This window comes from Lissotriton helveticus, chromosome 8 (assembly GCF_964261635.1).
Source record: "Lissotriton helveticus chromosome 8, aLisHel1.1, whole genome shotgun sequence".
NCBI classification, from domain to species: Eukaryota; Metazoa; Chordata; class Amphibia; order Caudata; family Salamandridae; genus Lissotriton; species Lissotriton helveticus.
Window position 1 is genome coordinate 209822875 of NC_136069.1, and position 18328 is coordinate 209841202.

Below are 18328 nucleotides of genomic sequence, written 5' to 3' on the forward strand. Positions count from 1 at the left end.
ACAGTTGGATAACAGCAATTTGTAAACTTTAAACAGGAAGAAAAGCACGTAGATTGAATTTTATACAACGGACCGTCTAGGTCCTTTCCTGGACACGATAAGGTACTTTGTTCACCTACCTAGTTTACACATTTCACCCATGAGGCACTTTATGGATTTAGATATATTTGGGACTTGTTACTTCACATTCAACACATGAGGGCTCCTATTTTGGCTTTTTGTTACTCGGGCTTTCCTGTTTTCTTGTTTCACAAAAACAAGAGGGTACATATTGGTTCTCCTTGGTTTCTTTCTTCCTTTGTCGTTTTGGGGTATGATAAACCTACAGAAGCAATCCTTAAACTGATGATTACTGAATGTCACTCTCTATCATAGTTACATTGATCATCTTATTGAAAAGTCATTATAACTGTTTCTTGTTGTAGATTCGCTTCTCTGACTGACTCCGAGGAATCTAAACCTCACAAAAATGTGGATATTTACATACATGTTTTCCCCTGATGAAGGGTTCTGAATGAACCCGAAATGCATTGGGTTGTAGAATATTGTTTATGCATTTAAATGTGTTACATATTTTCTAAAAACAGAGACATGCATCATTTATGAAAAACGCATTTGATTATTTGATTATTGTTACATTGAACAGACATAACTTTTGAAGCCTTTTGGAGTAAAGAAGTTTCTTGAAGAATTGAAGAATTGTGTGAAAAGTACTTTTGTTTATAAAAAATAGGCCTTAGTGCCAGTAAGCTGTGCATTACTTCAGTCTGGGGGTTCCCTCCAGACTCACATATAAACAATTTATTAAAGGCCACTGTTGTTTCAACACTGTTTTGCACTGCACAGTTTAAAAAAAAAAAAAACATTTATTTCCTTTTACATATATCAACATGGTCTTTGAACCATCATTACCTTGTTACATTTATTTCAGTACATCAAACCCTCCCCCCCAACTTTTCCCCGCACTGCTGTCTCCTAGGGTTTTATGGTGAGTCTATCTGATCACCTCTGCTGTCATGTATTATGTGGTTCTGTTTCGTTCAGGCATTCTCTCCCGGTCCTGCCTCGTCCTATCTTCCCCTGGTGCTCGCTCTATTCCCCCTTCCTGGCCATGCCTCAAGGGACTCCCCAGTAATGATGGTCCTATAGGGTTGGTTGATTCAGATCCCTGGTCATTGCTCCTCATTTCTTCAACTAGTACCTCCCATGCCTGAGCTCTCTCAATCCTACCCAGGCCTCTCCTCGCATTTCTGAGCAAGATTCTGCCTTCGCAACCCGCCTATTTCTCCAGCGCCCGCTTCCATCTATGTATGCTGGGGCCGTTCGGCACCTTCCATTTGCTAGTAATTTCACGCATTGTCAGTATGAAGGCGAGGTCCTGAAATTTACCAGTCACTTTAGTCTTAGCTGTGTAGGGGAAACAGGTTAAGTAGGATATGGTCTGGTGTGCATGGTACTAGCTGTTCTGTTATTCGAGCCGTCTCTCTCGTTATCTCTTTTGTTTCCCAGCCCGAACTCCCCTAAGTGGGATGGGTATGCTCAGACGGGGTCCCTTGCTCACTGTGCCACTGGATTCAAGCTAGCCTGGCTGAAGAAGGGTGACATATCCTGGAACCGGTTTCAGGGTGTTTGTTTCCGGTCCAGGGAGGACCTGGCCTGGTAGTTCGGTCTGGACTGTTCCCATGGGGCACAGGGTCAAGCCTGATTTGTATATGGCTCTGTCCAAACTCGGGTGGCGTAGTCGGCAAAAGAACGATTGATTTAACCCAGATCTTTTGACTGGGGGAGAATGTTTGCATTGTCAGCATTCTGCCCATTTGTTTACTGTACCACTGAGAAGTAACAGTGGCAATTCCGGCGAATATAGGTGTCTTGCCTTAGTCTTCTGCAGGCACCTGCCCTAGCATTGTCGGATCAACCTATGTTCATTGGTTCGGACGTGCTGCGTCTTCACAGTCTCTAGCAGGGTACAAGACACTTTCATCTCATATGAGGTGAAGGCAGGCGTTCCTCTGTCCAGCTTCAGACTCTTTACCACCCATTGCGTGAACCTCTGCTGTTGCCCTGACAAGTAATATGCCTCCATATACGGAACCACTAGTTCCCCTTCTGACTGTGCCCTTTTTTAGCATAGTATGGGTCACCCTCCTTCTTCCAGCCCCCCATATAAAGGCTGATGCAGGAGTCCAGTTCGCGAAACCATGCCCCCAGTATCCACACAGTTAATGTCGTAAAAAATTATAGAAGTCTGGGGAGAGCCACCATTTTTAGCAGGGAAATACTTCCTGCTACCGAAAGAGGGAGCCTTCCCCAAAAAGCCATGTTGTCCTTCAGTGATCATAACGCTCTCCCCTCATTCCCTTCCTGCACGTCCAGCATGGAGTGGAAGACCTTCACTCCCAGATACCGAAAACACCGGGGTTCCCATTGCAACTCACCTACACCCTCTGGTGTTTGTGTGCCCGCCCCTATTGGGAACAAACAATTAGAATTTCTGCCAGTTAACCCGGAGCCCTGAGAGAGGGCCAAACTCCTCCATCATGCTCCTCGCTCCTCTCAACTCCCCCTTTGTGTCCTTTAGAAAGAGCAGGAGATCGTCGGCGTATAGAGCTATGTGGTGTACTTGTCCTCCCAGTTGTAGGCCTCTGTACCCCCCGCCAGTCCGCACACTAGACACCAGTGGCTCCACTGCAAGATCGAACAACAAGGGGGAGATGGGGCACCCCAGGCGTGTGCCCCTCTCCACCTGGTACTGTTCCGTTATCGTGAGTACCGTGCAGACCCTGGCCACCGGGTAAGCATACAGCAGTCTTACCCACCGTATAAATCCCTGTCCGACCCCCATTTGTGCTAGGGCGGCGTAGAGACCCGCACTCCAGGTTTTGCACTGCACAGTTGTGCAAAAAAACTGCAAATTCTATTACAACATATGATTTTGTGACAAAGAACATTTTCTGTGAGATAATGCCTGCTGTAATGTGTTGTTTTCTAAAACTGTTAAAATAATAAACGTTTTTTTAAAAAAACCAATGTTTTGGGGGCGTGGCTTGGCCAGCAATTATGGCGGTCGTGTAGTTTGAGAGCTTCTACCAGCCGAGTATTATCCTTTCAATTATCCTGTCCCTAGACATCCAAAAGAGAAGCGACATATCCTTTTGGGCTTGTCTACCTTCGGGTGATCCTCCGGTGGTGGTGCAGCACGACTTCGGCTCCGGTGGGGCGAGTGGAGCTCCAGCGCAGAGGAGCGGCCTGCTGGGATGCTGGCGGAGAGCAAACCGGGGTCTCCTGTCCATCGCTTGCCCGGCGAGGTTCGCCTGGAGCTCGGCGCGGAGGTGGAGGTGCGGCCGGTGCGGAGGGGGCTTCTGTGAATCCGGCGCCCCAGTGCCCGTGTAGCCCCCAGCGGAACAAGCGGAGGCGTTGCTGAGGCAACAGGTGGGCGAGCGCTGTGGCACCTGAAGAGATCGGGCTGCCGATTTATTGGAGCGGTCCGGCGGGAGAGGCCGCCATCTTGAGACACTTCGGGCACCCTGACGAGGCAGTGGAGGAAGGGTTCCCGACATACCACCAGCCGGAACGGCGAGACCCTCGGCGGCAGAGTGGGGCTGGGTGGTGGTGGGTCGATCGGGCTTACCGGCCGGGCGAGATCTGGGTCTCCGGCGGCCTGCTGGAGGCGCACTGAGAGGAGGACGAACACGGCCTGGGCCCTGCTGAAGTGCAGTGAGCTCGAGTGGACCTGCGTGGGGTGGTGAGAACGCCTTGCCCCCCCCCTCCCTTTGCTGAACTTTCTTGGTGGCAGCTGATCGCGGCAGTAGGGAGGATCGGTGGCCAGATCCGGCCTCAGTAGCGGTTGAGGGCGATCCGGGCCTGACAGCCACGTTCTTCTCCCAAGGGGGGCCCTTGTGGCCTGTGGCTGGGGCTGTCTTTACACATCATGGCCATTGACAGAGTGGGGCGCGGACGCATGGCCCCTGCACAGCAGCGACTGGGGGGCCTCCCTGCGGCCTGCCGGGCTTGACACATTCCGCCTGAAGACCTCTGGAAGCTTCCGCTGGAGTGACAGTCGCTCTGCCTGGCCTCAGCGTTACTGATAGCGTCTGACCCCGTGGGGAAGAGGTTGGTCACTTGGGGAGACCGGCTGCACCATGATGACACGGGATCGCGCGGGTGGCGGCCACACCAAACAGGGGACCTTCAATAAGTTCACAGAGGCAGGCCTCGCAGCCAGGGCGACGGGGGTCGCAGAACCAAGCACCCGACAACGCGGCGCAGCTGGCGGCGATAACTCAGTCCAGAGACATGCTGGATGCCAACATCGGGGCGGTGGGCTCGGACGTCATGCTGCTTCACCAGGACCTGCGGAACTGGAACGGAGACCCGCATATCGGAGGTGGAAGACGATGTGTCCGTCCTAAAGAAGAAGATTGCAGACATGGAGAAAATACAGAAGGGCCTGGCTATGCGCGTCGAGGATGCCGAAGGGAGGGCTCGGCGGAATGACCTACGTTTCGTGGGATTTCCGGAAGGCTGTGAGGGGCAACGTGGAGCGCTTCCTTGCCCGGTGGTTGGAGGGCTGGCTTCCCCGGATGTGCTATCTCGCTGCTTTGAGGAGCGGGCTCACAGGGCTCTGATGCAGAAGCCCCACCCGTGGGCGCGCCCACGGCCGATTATCTCCAAATTTCTGAACTACTCGGATCGTGACACCATCCTGCGGCAGGCGAGGGTCAAGGCCGCCCTCACATGCGACATCGCGACCATCCTCATCTTCCCAGACTACACAAGCTTAGTGCAGCAGCAGCGGCAATCCTTCCTCAAGCTTCAATATGCCCTGCTGTATCCAGCTCGGCTGAGGGTCATCTTTCAGTCCCGCACACTGTTCGACTCCCTAGAGGAAGTGTTTAAATGGACGGACGAAACCGTGAAACTGAGTCAACGCACCGCTGCGCAGAGATTCGGACTCTTCCTCGAGTGGGATGCAGCTACGCAACAGGCGATCGCGGTCCAGACGCAGCTCCCATTCTGGCTCCGCGCTCCGGCAGAAGGATCCGTCACCTGAGTAACAACCCAGGGTGGAATGACATGTGGGACTGCTGAACTGATCTCAAAGTATGGTGGGACTGGATGTCTAGATGGGCTAGTTCTTAAGGGCTGGGAGCCTGACCCGCAGGAGTGGGTGGGTGGGAGTGAAGCCCCAAAGTTGTGGGTTGTCATTTGCGGATCCACTGGAGGGGGTGGTTCTTGTTCCCCCGTTGGGGACTCGGCTACTGTCGGACCGCGACAGGTGCTTCCATGTTAGTGAGGTACGGGGTTGGGGTGGACGGGGAGTTGGCGAGGGGGTTTGGGGGAATGTTAGATTAGGTTTTGATGCTGCATGTATGCCACACCGTTTGCACGCTAAGTTGCAGGGACACCAACAATTCACATAGAGTCTTTCCACCATATCTAACGTGGAGGGAGGAGAGCGGGAAGCGCATCTTTAGTTGGAATGTGCGTGGGGCAGTTCTTCAGTTTGCTAAAAGGGCTGATGTACTCCTGCTCCAAGAGACTCACTTGCTGGGCACGAAGGCGCTATGCTTGCAATGCTTTGGGTTCAACCAGGTATTCCACTTGGAGTTCACAGGGAGCTCGAGGGGGGGGGTTGGACCCCAATACACCGGAGGGTCTCCTACACACATGAGAAACTCTGGACAGACACACAGGGTAGATACGTCATTGTGCAGGGAAGGATTGGGGGGGGGGGGGATAGGTTGACCTTGGGTTGCGTTTACGCCTCATCGCCACTACAGTGGACCCTGGTGGAGCGACTCATGTCGCTTTGGAGTGACATGCCGGTTGGGGGTGACTGGAACAACGTGATGGAGCTGGGCGGCGATAGGTGGAGGAGCGGGGCGACAGACGGGGTTGGGGGCCCACCCACTAAACTTCATGCCCTGGCCACAGGACTCGACTGGACGGATGCTTGGAGACATATGCACGGCCCACGCACGGAGTACACCTACTATTCAACGATACACGACTCATTCTCCAGACTGGACTACATCTTTATCCCCAGGGGACTGACACATAGGATACTATCGGCAGCGATTCTGCCGAGAGCCTTGTCAGACCACTCGCCAGTGGCCCTCACGTTCAGAATAGGCACGGGCAGGCAGCCATTTAGGTGGCGTATGTCGGGGTGGCACCTGCTGAAGGATGAATACAGGGAGCATTTGATCAATGCTATAGAAAATTACCTAGTCTCTAACTTAGGCTCTGTGGAATCCCCAGCTACCCTTTGGGAAGCTTTAAAACCCACGCTGTGGGGATGGATATCGCCTGGTGTGCGGCGGCGCGTAGGGAGAGGCAACGGGATTTAATGCAATGGGAGGCGGAAATGGAGGCGCTGGAGCGTAGGGGTAGGGAGGTGGGCGTGGGACCGGCCAGACAACAGCTTGTGCTGGCTCAGCAGAAGTACACCGCGATATTGATGGAGGAGGCACAGCAGGCTTGGCTTGCCAAGCGAAGTCGGGTGTACCAGTGGGGTGATAAATCAAGCAAGATGCTACACCGTTTGTGCCAGGGCATGCTTCACGCCCAGCCGCTGGCCCAAATATTGGATCCGGACGGGATGCCCGTTCTTGAGCCTCCTGTCATCGCGGAGAGCTTCGTGGCATATTATGAGGATCTTTATGCACCCAGAGAATGCCTGGCGGAAGATGTTATCCAGCAGTTTATTGACGATCTCCCCCCGCGGTCGGTCCCAGACGAGGTCCGGGAGCAACTAGATAGGCCCCTGACCGATGATTAATTGGGCACAGCCCTGGGAGAGTTGAACCCCGGAAAGGCCCCGGGCCCCAATGGTTTTCCGTGCGAATTTTTCAGGCGGTTCTAAGTGCAGCTGGGCCCACATCTTCGTTCGGTTGTGGAAGAGGCGCGCGAGGACGGCCTGCTTACCCCGGATTGGAGGCATGAAGAGGTGGTGGTCTTCTTGAAACCAGGTAGACCTCTCCCCCCCCACCCTCCCCGAGAGCCATGCGTCCTACCGCCCTATATCCCTACTCAACACTGAGGCCAAGATCCTGGCTAAGGCTTTGGCTAATAGGCTTCGGCCACACATTGCTGACTTAGTCCACCCGGATCAGGCGGGGTTTATGCCTCAAAGGGCGACTCGCCACAATATTAGACGCGCCCACGTCGCGATATCGGCTTGGGAGAGATTAGGGGAGCAGGCGCCGTTATTTCTAGCGGACATGGATAGGGGCTTCGATTCCCCGAGCTGGGTGTATTTGTTTGCCCTGCTGCGGCGCCTAAATTTTGGCCCGCACTTCATAGCCTATCTAAAGTTGTTATATACAGACCTTACGGCATCAGTATGAGTGGGGGGAGCAATCTCTCGTTCCTTTCGGATCCAGCGGGGCACGCAACAGGGTTGTCCCCTCTCCCCCATCTATTCGCTCGCCATGGAGCCTTTGGAGGTGTGGGTGCGCATTGACGCCCAGCTCAAGGGCTTTAGGTGGTCGCCGGGCCTTACCGACAAAATAGCACTATGCGCTGACGATGTCCTGTTCTTTTTTTACAGACTTGGATCGGTCGGGACCGCGGCTTCTACGTATTTTGCAGATCTTTGGCGAAACCTCAGGCCTTTATATGAACCCGGGCAAATCAACATTGTGGGTATTGGGTGGACAGCGGCGCGTGGGAGCATGGGCCTCTGGTCTTCAGCTGGCGTCCCGAGGTATGAAATGCCTGGGGGTGTATGTGTCGGAGGAGGCGGCCGCCTCCCGAGATCGCAACCTCGCCCCGGTATGGGACCGCACGCGCGAGGACTTAAAGGTCTGGTCCCGCATGCCTCTGACGATTTATGGCAGGTCGGCCATCTTTAAAATGGTGGCGCTCCCCCGTCTCTTGTACCAACTACAAAACCATCCATACTGGATTCCGCTGCGCTGGTTTCAACCGGTCAACTCGGAGCTGGGTGGGTTCCTGTGGGAGGGGGGACCTCACGAGTGGCACTGCGAACATGTTTCTTATCCTCCTACACAGGGGGGCTTGCTACATCTGGTGTACTCTCCTACTATCAGGCGGCGCACTTGCTGGTTCTCAACGAGTGGTGGTATGGAGATGGGGAGATCCGGCCTACGCGGTTGAGTGGCACCTCATGGGCTCTGCGTGCGTGCATATGCTACTATACTCCGCATCGCTTCGAAAGTGCCTTCCTTCCGCCACGCAGGTGGTATTCTATGTCTGGAGGCGAGCGCTGGGCAGGATGGGGTGGTGGAATGTGCTGCCCCGAAAGACTCTCTCTGGCGAAATGGTAGTCTTCCCCGACTGGATGCCCTGCAGGGATTCCGGGGTTGGGATACAATAGGGATCTCATCCCTGGGGGATGTAATGATGGGTCGTATCCTGAAGTCCTTTCAGAACTTGCAAGACGAGTTTGGGATGCACCAATCCCAGTTCTTTAAATACTTACAGTTCAGACACGCATTGACGCCATACCCGACCGACCTAGGGCCCCTCCCCGATTTTAGTCCGTTAGAGGCCAAAGTGTTTATGGGCGAATTACCAGATAAGAAAATATCACGTATCTACCAAACGCTAGTTCACCATTACACACCTGCGCCTGATACAGTTTAAATATTTACATCGCACATATTTTACCCGAGAGCGCCTATGGAGGGCGGTATGGTCAGCTCCCCTGATTGTCTCCGATGCGGAACAGAGGAGGGTACACTTCTGCCTACTGTCTGGGGGTGTTCGGTTTTGTATAGATTCTGGAGTGGGGTGTTTGCCTGTTTGTCCGAGGTTTTGGCATGGGAGCTCCCGCACACACCAAAATTGGCTCTGCTGCACGTGATGGATGGAATTGGGGGCAGTAGGTATAAGCACCACCTGTTATTGCTGGGCCTCACACTGGCAAAGAGGGACATTGCCAAGGCGTGGAAGGCGCCTCAAGCTCCGCCATTGACTGCTTGGAAGAATGGCATGGACTTTAGCATGGGACTCGAGCAACCTGTCTTCATGGCTAGGGGGTGCCCCCGTAAGCACTTTAAGATCTGGAAGAGATGGGCCGCCCTCCCGACAATTTGACAGGTGGTTCATTGGTGGAGAGGATGGAGTGTCTCGTTGGGCTGGACATGCTCTGTTGAAACTTTACATTGTATGTACATGGCAGCATCGGCGCAAACGGGGGAGGTGTTGTTAATATATTTACAAAAGTCTGAGATTTTATTGCTGATCTATTGATGTATGCAGCAGACTCCGGAGCTATGCAATATATGTGACCTATGACAAATAAAATCTGTTTAAAAAAACAAAAAAAACCAATGTTTTTATAATAATAATACTAATCTGTCTAATTCTGGTGGTTATATCTGTTTAAATTAATCTTTCAAACCATTATTATTTCAGGCGAAGAGAATGCAAAGCTGGCATAGTCAGTTTTCTGGTTTTGCAGTAACAGGAGGATTCTGGAAGTAACAAAGTGAACAGTACCATATAGCGCCAAAACTGGCTTGCCAGGAATATATACCAAACTAATAACTTGATGGCAATTAATTTACCTGGAAAATAAGGTTCTATTTCACAGTGCAATTTTCAGGTTTTTTTTACATTAAAAGACGTATTTATAATTTATTTTTCATATGTTGCAGTATGATGATATTTACAAACCAGTAAACCAATAGCGTAAATGAAAACTGTTTTTATTTTACCTGTAATAAATCCAGCGGTTGGCTTGAGACTATGGAACTGCTGATCATGTTTATTTCTTTCTTCTACCGTTATCGTCCAGATATCCACGTTCCCTGACAAGAGAAAATAAGAAATTTAGAAGCAAACAGCAATTCAAATACAAAATCAGATTAAACATGTTTTCAAGAAGTTACCGGAGCTCTCCAAAAACTCGAAATGTTACGTATTTATATATGAAAGACAAGGACACATCAAATATCTGAAACTCCATCGATTCTATGTATGCAGTCAAACATTCCCATGACTCAATACTATTGTAATATTGGGAATTTCGCTTACAAGAGGTAAATCAAATTGACAATCTTTTAGGTTTCAAAAAAGGTGGAAGCTTTGGACAGAGGGAGGATTCGCACCAATGTAAACCAAGTTGTAACCCTAGCATCCACTGTCAGTAATTACTTTAATGAGAACGCAAATACAGCACTCACAAGAATGGTCGAATGGGAGACCTTCAAGACAGTGATTAGGGGGTGGCAATAAGCGCGATAGTGGGTGCAAGACAAACAGTCTATAGGTAGCTACAACAGGTGGAAGAGACGCTTGGAGAATTCGAGAAGGCGGCCTGACACGACCCCGCCAAGTCAACGACACTGCAGGAGGCGCGTATTAATTATGCTGATTTACTGGAGCGACTCCGAACTATAGACGGCCAAGCATACACACAGTAGTCACAAGCTGAGGCGGACAGATCAGGTACACTTTTAGCGTAATAATACGGGATGGGCCACCCCCAACCCCAAAACTCGAAGTCACAACGTCAAATAACGTGACAGTTAACACATAAACTGAGATTAATGCAAATTTCTGTGGCTACTACGAGTCCTTATATGACGCCACCCGGAACCTGAGAATCAGGACACGGTTGACTTTTTCAGCTAAACTCCCCTTCCCCCAAGCTAGAAGACTCAGACAGAAAAGTGTTAGCTGCGCTAATCACGCTCACAGAATTAAAATAAGCTATTACCCAATTGCCCCGCAATAAAACACCTGGCTAGATGGGATCCCACTGGAGTTTTATAGCACTTTTTTTCCGACGCTGTTGGTGCAGCACCTAGAAAAATTGTACAGTATGGCCCTAAAACTGGTCACCTACCGGATACCACGATGCAGGCACTAGTGACTTCTCTCCCGAAGCCCGGGAGGGACTCTAAGGACATTACGGGATATCGCCCCTTGTCGTTATTAAATACAGAGTGTAAACTGCTCAGTAATGTGCTGGCTCAAGGATTGCTCCCTCCGTTACCCCGGTTAATTCATATGGACCAATGCTGTTTCGTACCATGTCTGAACTGGGGTGGCAGAGTGGGCTAAAGAACGGTGATGGATTAAACCCAGATCTTTTGACTGGGTGTGAGTGTTTGATTCAGATGCTCCATCCATCACCAGCCCTTTTGTACCGCGTTCGTACCAGGACGCAGCACGTCCCTAAATAATAGAAGACTATACCACGTAATGGATACTGTTCCCGCCGAGCTGAGGGGAGTGGGCTGTATCTCACTAGACCTGCAACAATCATTTGACACAGGGGGGGTGGAAGTACATGCTAGAAACCATCAGCAGATTTGGCATCCCCCCGGAATATCTTAAATGCGTCCAACTGTTATACACTCGCCAGACACAAGGGTTCGGACTGGAAGATACATTTCCCGCACATACCCAGTACGTAGAGGCACAAGGCAGGGATTCATTCCCCTTTGTCCCCAATATGATTCGTGTTAGCTCTGGAGCCACTAGCACTACACTTACGCAAGGGGGCACTAGAATGGGGCATCCCAACAGGAAGTGGCATGCAAGCACTGTCGCTATATGCAGATGACATCATTCTCTATGTTAGGGACCTGCATGAGACCCTGGCCCCCATAGCTAACACTTTTGCCCACTTGGAGAGGATCGGGTCTAACGATTAATGCAAATAAATCTTATGCGTATTTATTCCAAGACGGCCACGAATCCAAGATGTGACGTTTGGCGACAAGACACTCCCGATAGCACAACACACCTTTAAAAATTTTTGGATCCAGATCTATAGATCTGCTCTGGACCTACTTAAAGCAATCTCCTTACAGCAATGTCCTCCTTGCGATCCCAGATTACGTTTTGAACCTTTCTCCCATTCCCAGTAGCGGCCCGGCTAGCAATATCCGAAATGGTGATGCTTCCTCGCGTACTGTACTACTTTGTTAATCTCCTGGTCATAATTCCTACACACTATTTCACAATGCTCAATACACTACTGTTAGACTTAATATGGGGGGGGAGGGCTGTAGGAGGGTTGAACTGACGAAAATAGAGCTCCCCACAGATAACGGTGGTCTGGGGACACCCGACTTCCAGGTATATTGCTTTGCCAGTCAGCTGCAATGGTTGTCATATTGGCTGGCAGGTCACAACCTCCATGAAATAGGCTACAACGTCTCTGCAATTGCAAGACGCACACTACAGACAGTACTGTTGCCACCTGTGCGGGTTCCATATGATGCACTGTTGCGGCTTCAAATTGCTCTCACGTATTGGAAACAGGCAACGCAATATACAAGGCATACAGTGCCATATGCCCCAAACATACCGCTGCAGGGTATACCCACTCCCAATGCCATAGTTACGTGTTCAGAGACAGAATATTGCTTAGCCATATGGACTTTGCACATGAGCAAGGGCTCCCGGAGTCGCTGTTCCTACTGCCCGCACATGTGACGCAATGGGTCAGAAAACACTGGGCTCCAGAGAATGCAGAACCATGAGCTGGTGCGCGCCCTACACCTGATGGGTAATGGAAGACACTTAATTAGGTGGCTCTACAGAGGCATACGTACGCATGCAGCGAGATCATTCACACCTTTAAGGGGTAAATGGGAGCGGGAACTAAGATTAGAACTTTAAGACCAGGACTGGGAGGGAATGCTAGCCTACCCTAAAAAAGTATCCAGGAACGAGAGATTTAAATTCATACAATACATGGTATTGCAGAGGGAGAACCTCATGCTACATAGGTTACATGAGATGTACCTGGGAGTATCAGCGCAATGCCCCAGGTGCATATACCCAGATGCAACACTGATACATACGATGTGGTTGTGCCCAACTCTCTCAGGGTACTGGATGCGAATAATCCAGGATTTTAACCAAGTGGTTGGGGGAACAAGGCTGGGCTCACTTGAAAGTTGCATGCTGGGGGATAACCGCAGACCCAAAACTTTAAAAGCACAAGTAGGATTTGCTGATTTATCATTGCTGTTAGCAACGCGGCTCATAACGAGACGATGGAAGTCACCTACCCCACCCATTATATAAGTCTGGCAGGAGGATGTTATTAAGTGGGGTACGGCAGAGAGTGAATCTATACACAGGGAGGACTACAGGGGGCTGCAGAAGACACCCATATCCTTGGAATGGAACGCAATGCTGTAAACTTTTAACTAGTATCAAAAGAGGGGATTAGAAGTATTATTATCATGAATATCTTTAAAAAAAACTTTTCTTTTTGAAAAATAAGCATGGTTTGTGTTTTTTTTTTGCCTTTTTACTTTCACTGTTACTTTTTGACAAACAAAAAGACATTGAATTCATGCCATAAGAAAAAGACAGACATGTGCATTCAACAATACATCAAAGAATAAATACAAAGTACTTGACGTTTGATGATTACATGACAAGAAACATCAATAACAACAAATGGCCAAAAATGACCAGTCCTCAAGTTGGAAAAAGAAATGTAACTGTGCAGCATTATTTACAATTTACATTACTGCCACCTGCTACACACAGCTAATCGATCATGAAGGAACAACATGTGTACTGCCTTGTATGCCCACTGTATCAATCAGTGAAATGCTAATTGTTTGGTCTAGCTGTATATGGTAGATGCGTTTTGGAGCCCTATTGTCACTGGAGGGTTCTCATCAGGACCAGTTCTCGGTCGAACTCTTTCGTGTAAAATTCGGATTATGTCGATCTATTCAATATGTTTATCTGTGATTTTTCACAAGTGGTGCGTCTTCAGGATTTCAGTTGCTGTTGAGGGAGTGGTAGTGGACGTCTCACTATTTAGTTTGCCTCAGCTCCTGCATGGATGATTTGTAGTTCCCTTCCTCCCGGCACACATTCTTTGTCATTCATTGCCAAAGAATGTGTGCCAGGAGCAAACTAAATAGTGAGACATCCCTACCTCTCCCCCAGCAGCAACTGAGATCCTGATGACGCTAGAGCAACGCCACAGCGTACATGCTGATCGAATCGGTCCTCGTGATACCATGCACATTGTAGGTATTTGGGCTTCGCCGATCCGGCACCACTTGTGAAAGATCACAGATAAACATATTGAATAGTCTGACAATCAGAATTTGATCACCAGCAGCCTTTACAATTTTCTGAAATGTTAAGATCTCCTTCAAAATCTCCTTCCTATACATTTGCAAGGCTGTCTTGGACAGATATTGCGGAAGGAATTGGTAAGAAAAAGAGTAGGTTTTGCACAGTGCTGGGAACTATAATCCTTAAAGCTTGAACAAACCTACAGCCAATATTTAGTATGTGCCTCCTCAGCTGCGGCAGATTTTCCCTTCCCACTCCAGACGTCTCTGGGTAAATGGGAGTAGAAAATTCAGAAATTTGCAGAATTGCACTTACTATACAATTAGCAGATTATGGTCTCATCACTAGGTGCAACTGTTACTTTTGTGATTGAGGCACACAAAGCATTCAGAAAAGAGGTATTCTATTCTTGGTTCAAATTCCCACCTGCAGATGCACATACACATGTGTTTCATACTTACATTCCAGATGAGACACCTGAAGAATATGTCCTTGTACTCTCCATACGAGGACATAGAAGTCCTGTTAAACCTAACCAGAACATATTAATTGGTGTAAAGGCGCCCTCCCCCACACCACAGAAAAAGTGAGACTGTCCGTTCAGGGGACAGAGCGTCTTGGCTGGTCTTAGCTGATTACACACTGCATCTAGAGGTGGATACATTGCCAGCACCAGAGTTCGTACACTTTACAAAGAAATTGTTTAACTATACAGAAATCTTACACAGTTCGTAATGCAAACACAATTCAACCTACAAGGGTCACTCAAGAGGGTCAATTGCAAGGGACTCCAACTAAAATCACCCCACATACGCTGAACGCGATTATGAGAAGAATGCCCACTAAACATGAACAAATGCCGTTCTGGATAGCAAAGAAAATAGCACAGTTTGAGGCACTGTTTCCCCACACAGGCCCACAAGAAAAACACAAAATACTGACAATTTGCTTGCCAATGGGGATAGCTCCCCCAAGAGGATTGTACCGTTTATACCAGAACTCATGGTAAACCCTTAATAGCAGTCATACCAGAAGTATTGAAAGACATACAGAATGAGTAAGGGGTAGAACTTGCCCTTGACTTAGGGATGAAATTGATGGACAATTTTGCCCCAGTATCAACAATTACGTTAGCCAACATAAAAGGGAGGCAAGACAAGATCCTTGTGTAGATGATATTTATCTGATGGACGATGAGTTATTGGATCCTTTGAACAGGGTGTACAACATAACTCTTAGGTTCGACCCTAAGGGCTACAAATTTAACTTTTAAAGAAATCAAAGATTGCCCACCTCAATGTCCTATTTTTGGGATATGAGTTATCAAGCGAAGGAAAAAGCCTGGCAGCTAGGTTTTTTTTTTGGGGGGGGAGGGGGGTCAGTGCACTGCTCCAACCTCCAAAAACTCTGAAAAGTTCACTATCCATTTTAGGATTCTTAAATGTTGGCAGAACATACCTTTTGGATTACGCAGAAAAGGTAAAACCTTTCTACGACCTAATCAGACCTGATTTCTCAGGTCAACATTGAATACAGGAAAACACAGAAATTCTCAGTTCCGTACAAGCGGATATGATAGCTTCAAAACATCTACACATGTGTAAACACTACTAATTTGGTCATCTTTGTAGTCACAGATCAGTCAAGATACACTTACCACACCTTCAATGAAGGCAAAACGGTACCCACTGCATACAAACCACATTTGTACACAAACGCTGGAATGCGTTTTGCAACCACAGAAAAAATACTGACAGCAGTACAGACTGCTATAGTGAGAGAAAGAGCACTAGCTCAGGGGAAACGCATAATTGTCATGACTCCAGTATCAACCTTGGAGGTGTCATATAGTTACTGCTTACCTATATACCGTGTTAAGTTAGCATGAGCTTATTAAAATGTTTAAACGCCATTTTTCCTTTTGCTGCTTTTGCACACGACACATAATTGTTATTTTAGCTTTCAACCTAGAAGAGCGTTGTGATTTACATGAGAATAATATGTTATTGCTCTGATATCAGCTTTGTTTGGTAAAATATGTCTGCACAATGAGTGCTGAAGCTTCCAAGGATAACTCAACACAGTGTTGTTGTGAGGTCTGATCTTCGCACCTTTCTAGACATAACATGAATGCAGCTGCTGCCAAAATCTGGCTTTACGCGTGTTTTATATTGCTTTGCTGAGAGCACACGTAACACACTTGATGGTGCTTCGCATGCAGAGAGCTGGTGGAAGATGATGTGATCCTCTGACACTGAGATCTTGAGGTATGGGCCCGCCCTGCTAAAACCCAAAGAGACCTTCATAGATATAATATTCTATACTAGTTAGGGAGGGTGAGAATTAGGTGTTGCTTAATCCTATTCATTTCAGCATTTTAGCATGCTGTCACCTTTCGCTTTCTGTGGACTAGTAACTATGCTGATAACTTTGTTTCCTATAATATGTTTGCTTGTATTATATAAGATACTGCGTTTGAGAATCCTGCATTAGTAAATAAATATTTCAAATATGCACGTGTCCTCATTTACTCCACGTTCTGGTTTGTAATGATTGTATAGCGAAAGAGTGTTCATGTGTTCCACGATACCTGAGGTATTCTAAGTTCATGTTCTGGTCTGTCTAAACATTGGGAGTTAGTTATGACCAATGAGACACTGTAGCTAGCTCGGTAAGGGGATTTTGGGTACTAGGGTGAGTTTTGGGCCACCCTAATTCACTGAGGTTCCAAATCTCTATGCACAGTTCTGTAGGAGAACGGAATTCCCGCTACATGGCGCCCAACGTGGTTGGTCTTATATCAGGACACTCGAGTAGTATATCATTCAATCCTTAGCCCCTTCACTGTCTTTTCCGGAAAACGGTGGTGTCGGACAAAACCTACCTATTTTTGAAATAGGTCTTTTCAAGCTTGAATCTTTCTAAAACGGTTTCCTTGAATTACTACCAAGTTGTGCTACAAAGTTTACTTTGTTTTTCTAATTTCCTGTGCTGTCATGGCCCAGCCAGTGGACATTCCGTAGCATAGTCGAGTTGCGGTGCGCAATCATTTGCAGACTTACCAAGTGCCATTGGAAGGCGTGGCTGTGATATTGGAGGCGAGTGCGGATGCAGCTTACCCATACGAACTGTTTTATTCGTGGGTGACGTTTCCGGCTGTGGACTCTACTTCTGGTGTGTTCCACAATTACACTCCCGCTCCTGTGCCGGCTGAATATACTCCGTACAGAGCACAGGAAGTACCTATTGATACTTGGCAGCATCGCGTTTGGTTTGGTGGCGCCCTACCCCATTCTTTAACCGCTCCGAGGTTAGGTCCTTTGTCCATTCCAGGCGCAAATTGGCCGGATTTACTCCTCATCCTCAGCACGGCAATTGTACCCTGGCGGAAGTTCGTAGACTACATGTTGTCTCGATTGCCGTGATTCGAGCTTTGGTACAATACATAGCCCGTAATCTTCCGGGTGGGCCCCCGGGGGGTCGGCGCTTCCAGCCGGACAGGGCGGATTGAAGCTCAGTCCTGTGATGGTCAATGCTGTTATGGGCAAGCGTCCCCAGGAGAAGGATGATTTTCCTTTCTGGCTTGCCGAGAAATTTGACCAGCTGGAAGCATTATTTCCTAATACAACTCCTGATGACAAACACAGGATTTTGACAATTAGTTTACCAAAGGATTTGGCCCCTGAGCTTGGCGACTGTGAGACCTGGGGTAAAACATTTGCGGCTGTCTATGCAAGGTGTTCTGGCACTCCGTCTATGGCTGTCCTGCCTACGATCATTAAACGTGTTCAAGATGATCACGGACCGGAGGCAGCGGTTGAATTGGGTATGCGCCTGTGTGGCTCCTTTGATATAGTTTGCGATCTCATTCTTGCTAATGTCAAGGGGGATGCAGTGAACTTTCAGGTAGCTAATGCGTTGGCAGCTGTTCCCGATGCAGAGAAACCCAAACAGTTAGCGAGAATTATTGTGGCTGCTTATAACACAGTGGGTCGCAATAGCAAGGGTCTAAAGCCTTTTTCTGTCAAAGAGAAAAAGCAGCCCCAAGGGCAGACTTCGGAAAAGGAAGTTCAGCCCAAGTCCAAGAAACAAAATTGGCCTAAAAAACAGAAACAGGGAAAGCAACAGCAACAACAGCAGACACAAGGATCTCGTCTTGCGTCTCCGTTACCTGCGCAAACAGAACGTGTTTATGACTTGCGCGACAATTAAATCACCTGATCGATTTCAGGTTTCTGATCAACGCTCTCCTCGTTCTTTTCAGGACTCATCGGCCTCGAAGACCGGT

At 48.6% G+C, this 18328-nt stretch overlaps 1 protein-coding gene across 10 annotated transcripts in view; it reads right to left on the minus strand.

Annotated features, from left to right (window-relative positions):
- The window catches only part of ITSN1 (intersectin 1), a 1522922-nt gene that overhangs the window by 1346974 nt on the left and 157620 nt on the right, over nt 1–18328 (minus strand). For all 10 annotated transcript variants that reach the window (XM_078656938.1, XM_078656936.1, XM_078656937.1 and 7 more), the window contains exon 3: nt 9690–9782. In XM_078656938.1, coding sequence (XP_078513064.1) covers nt 9690–9782 — 93 coding nt within the window. The remainder of the gene's footprint in view (nt 1–9689; nt 9783–18328) is intronic.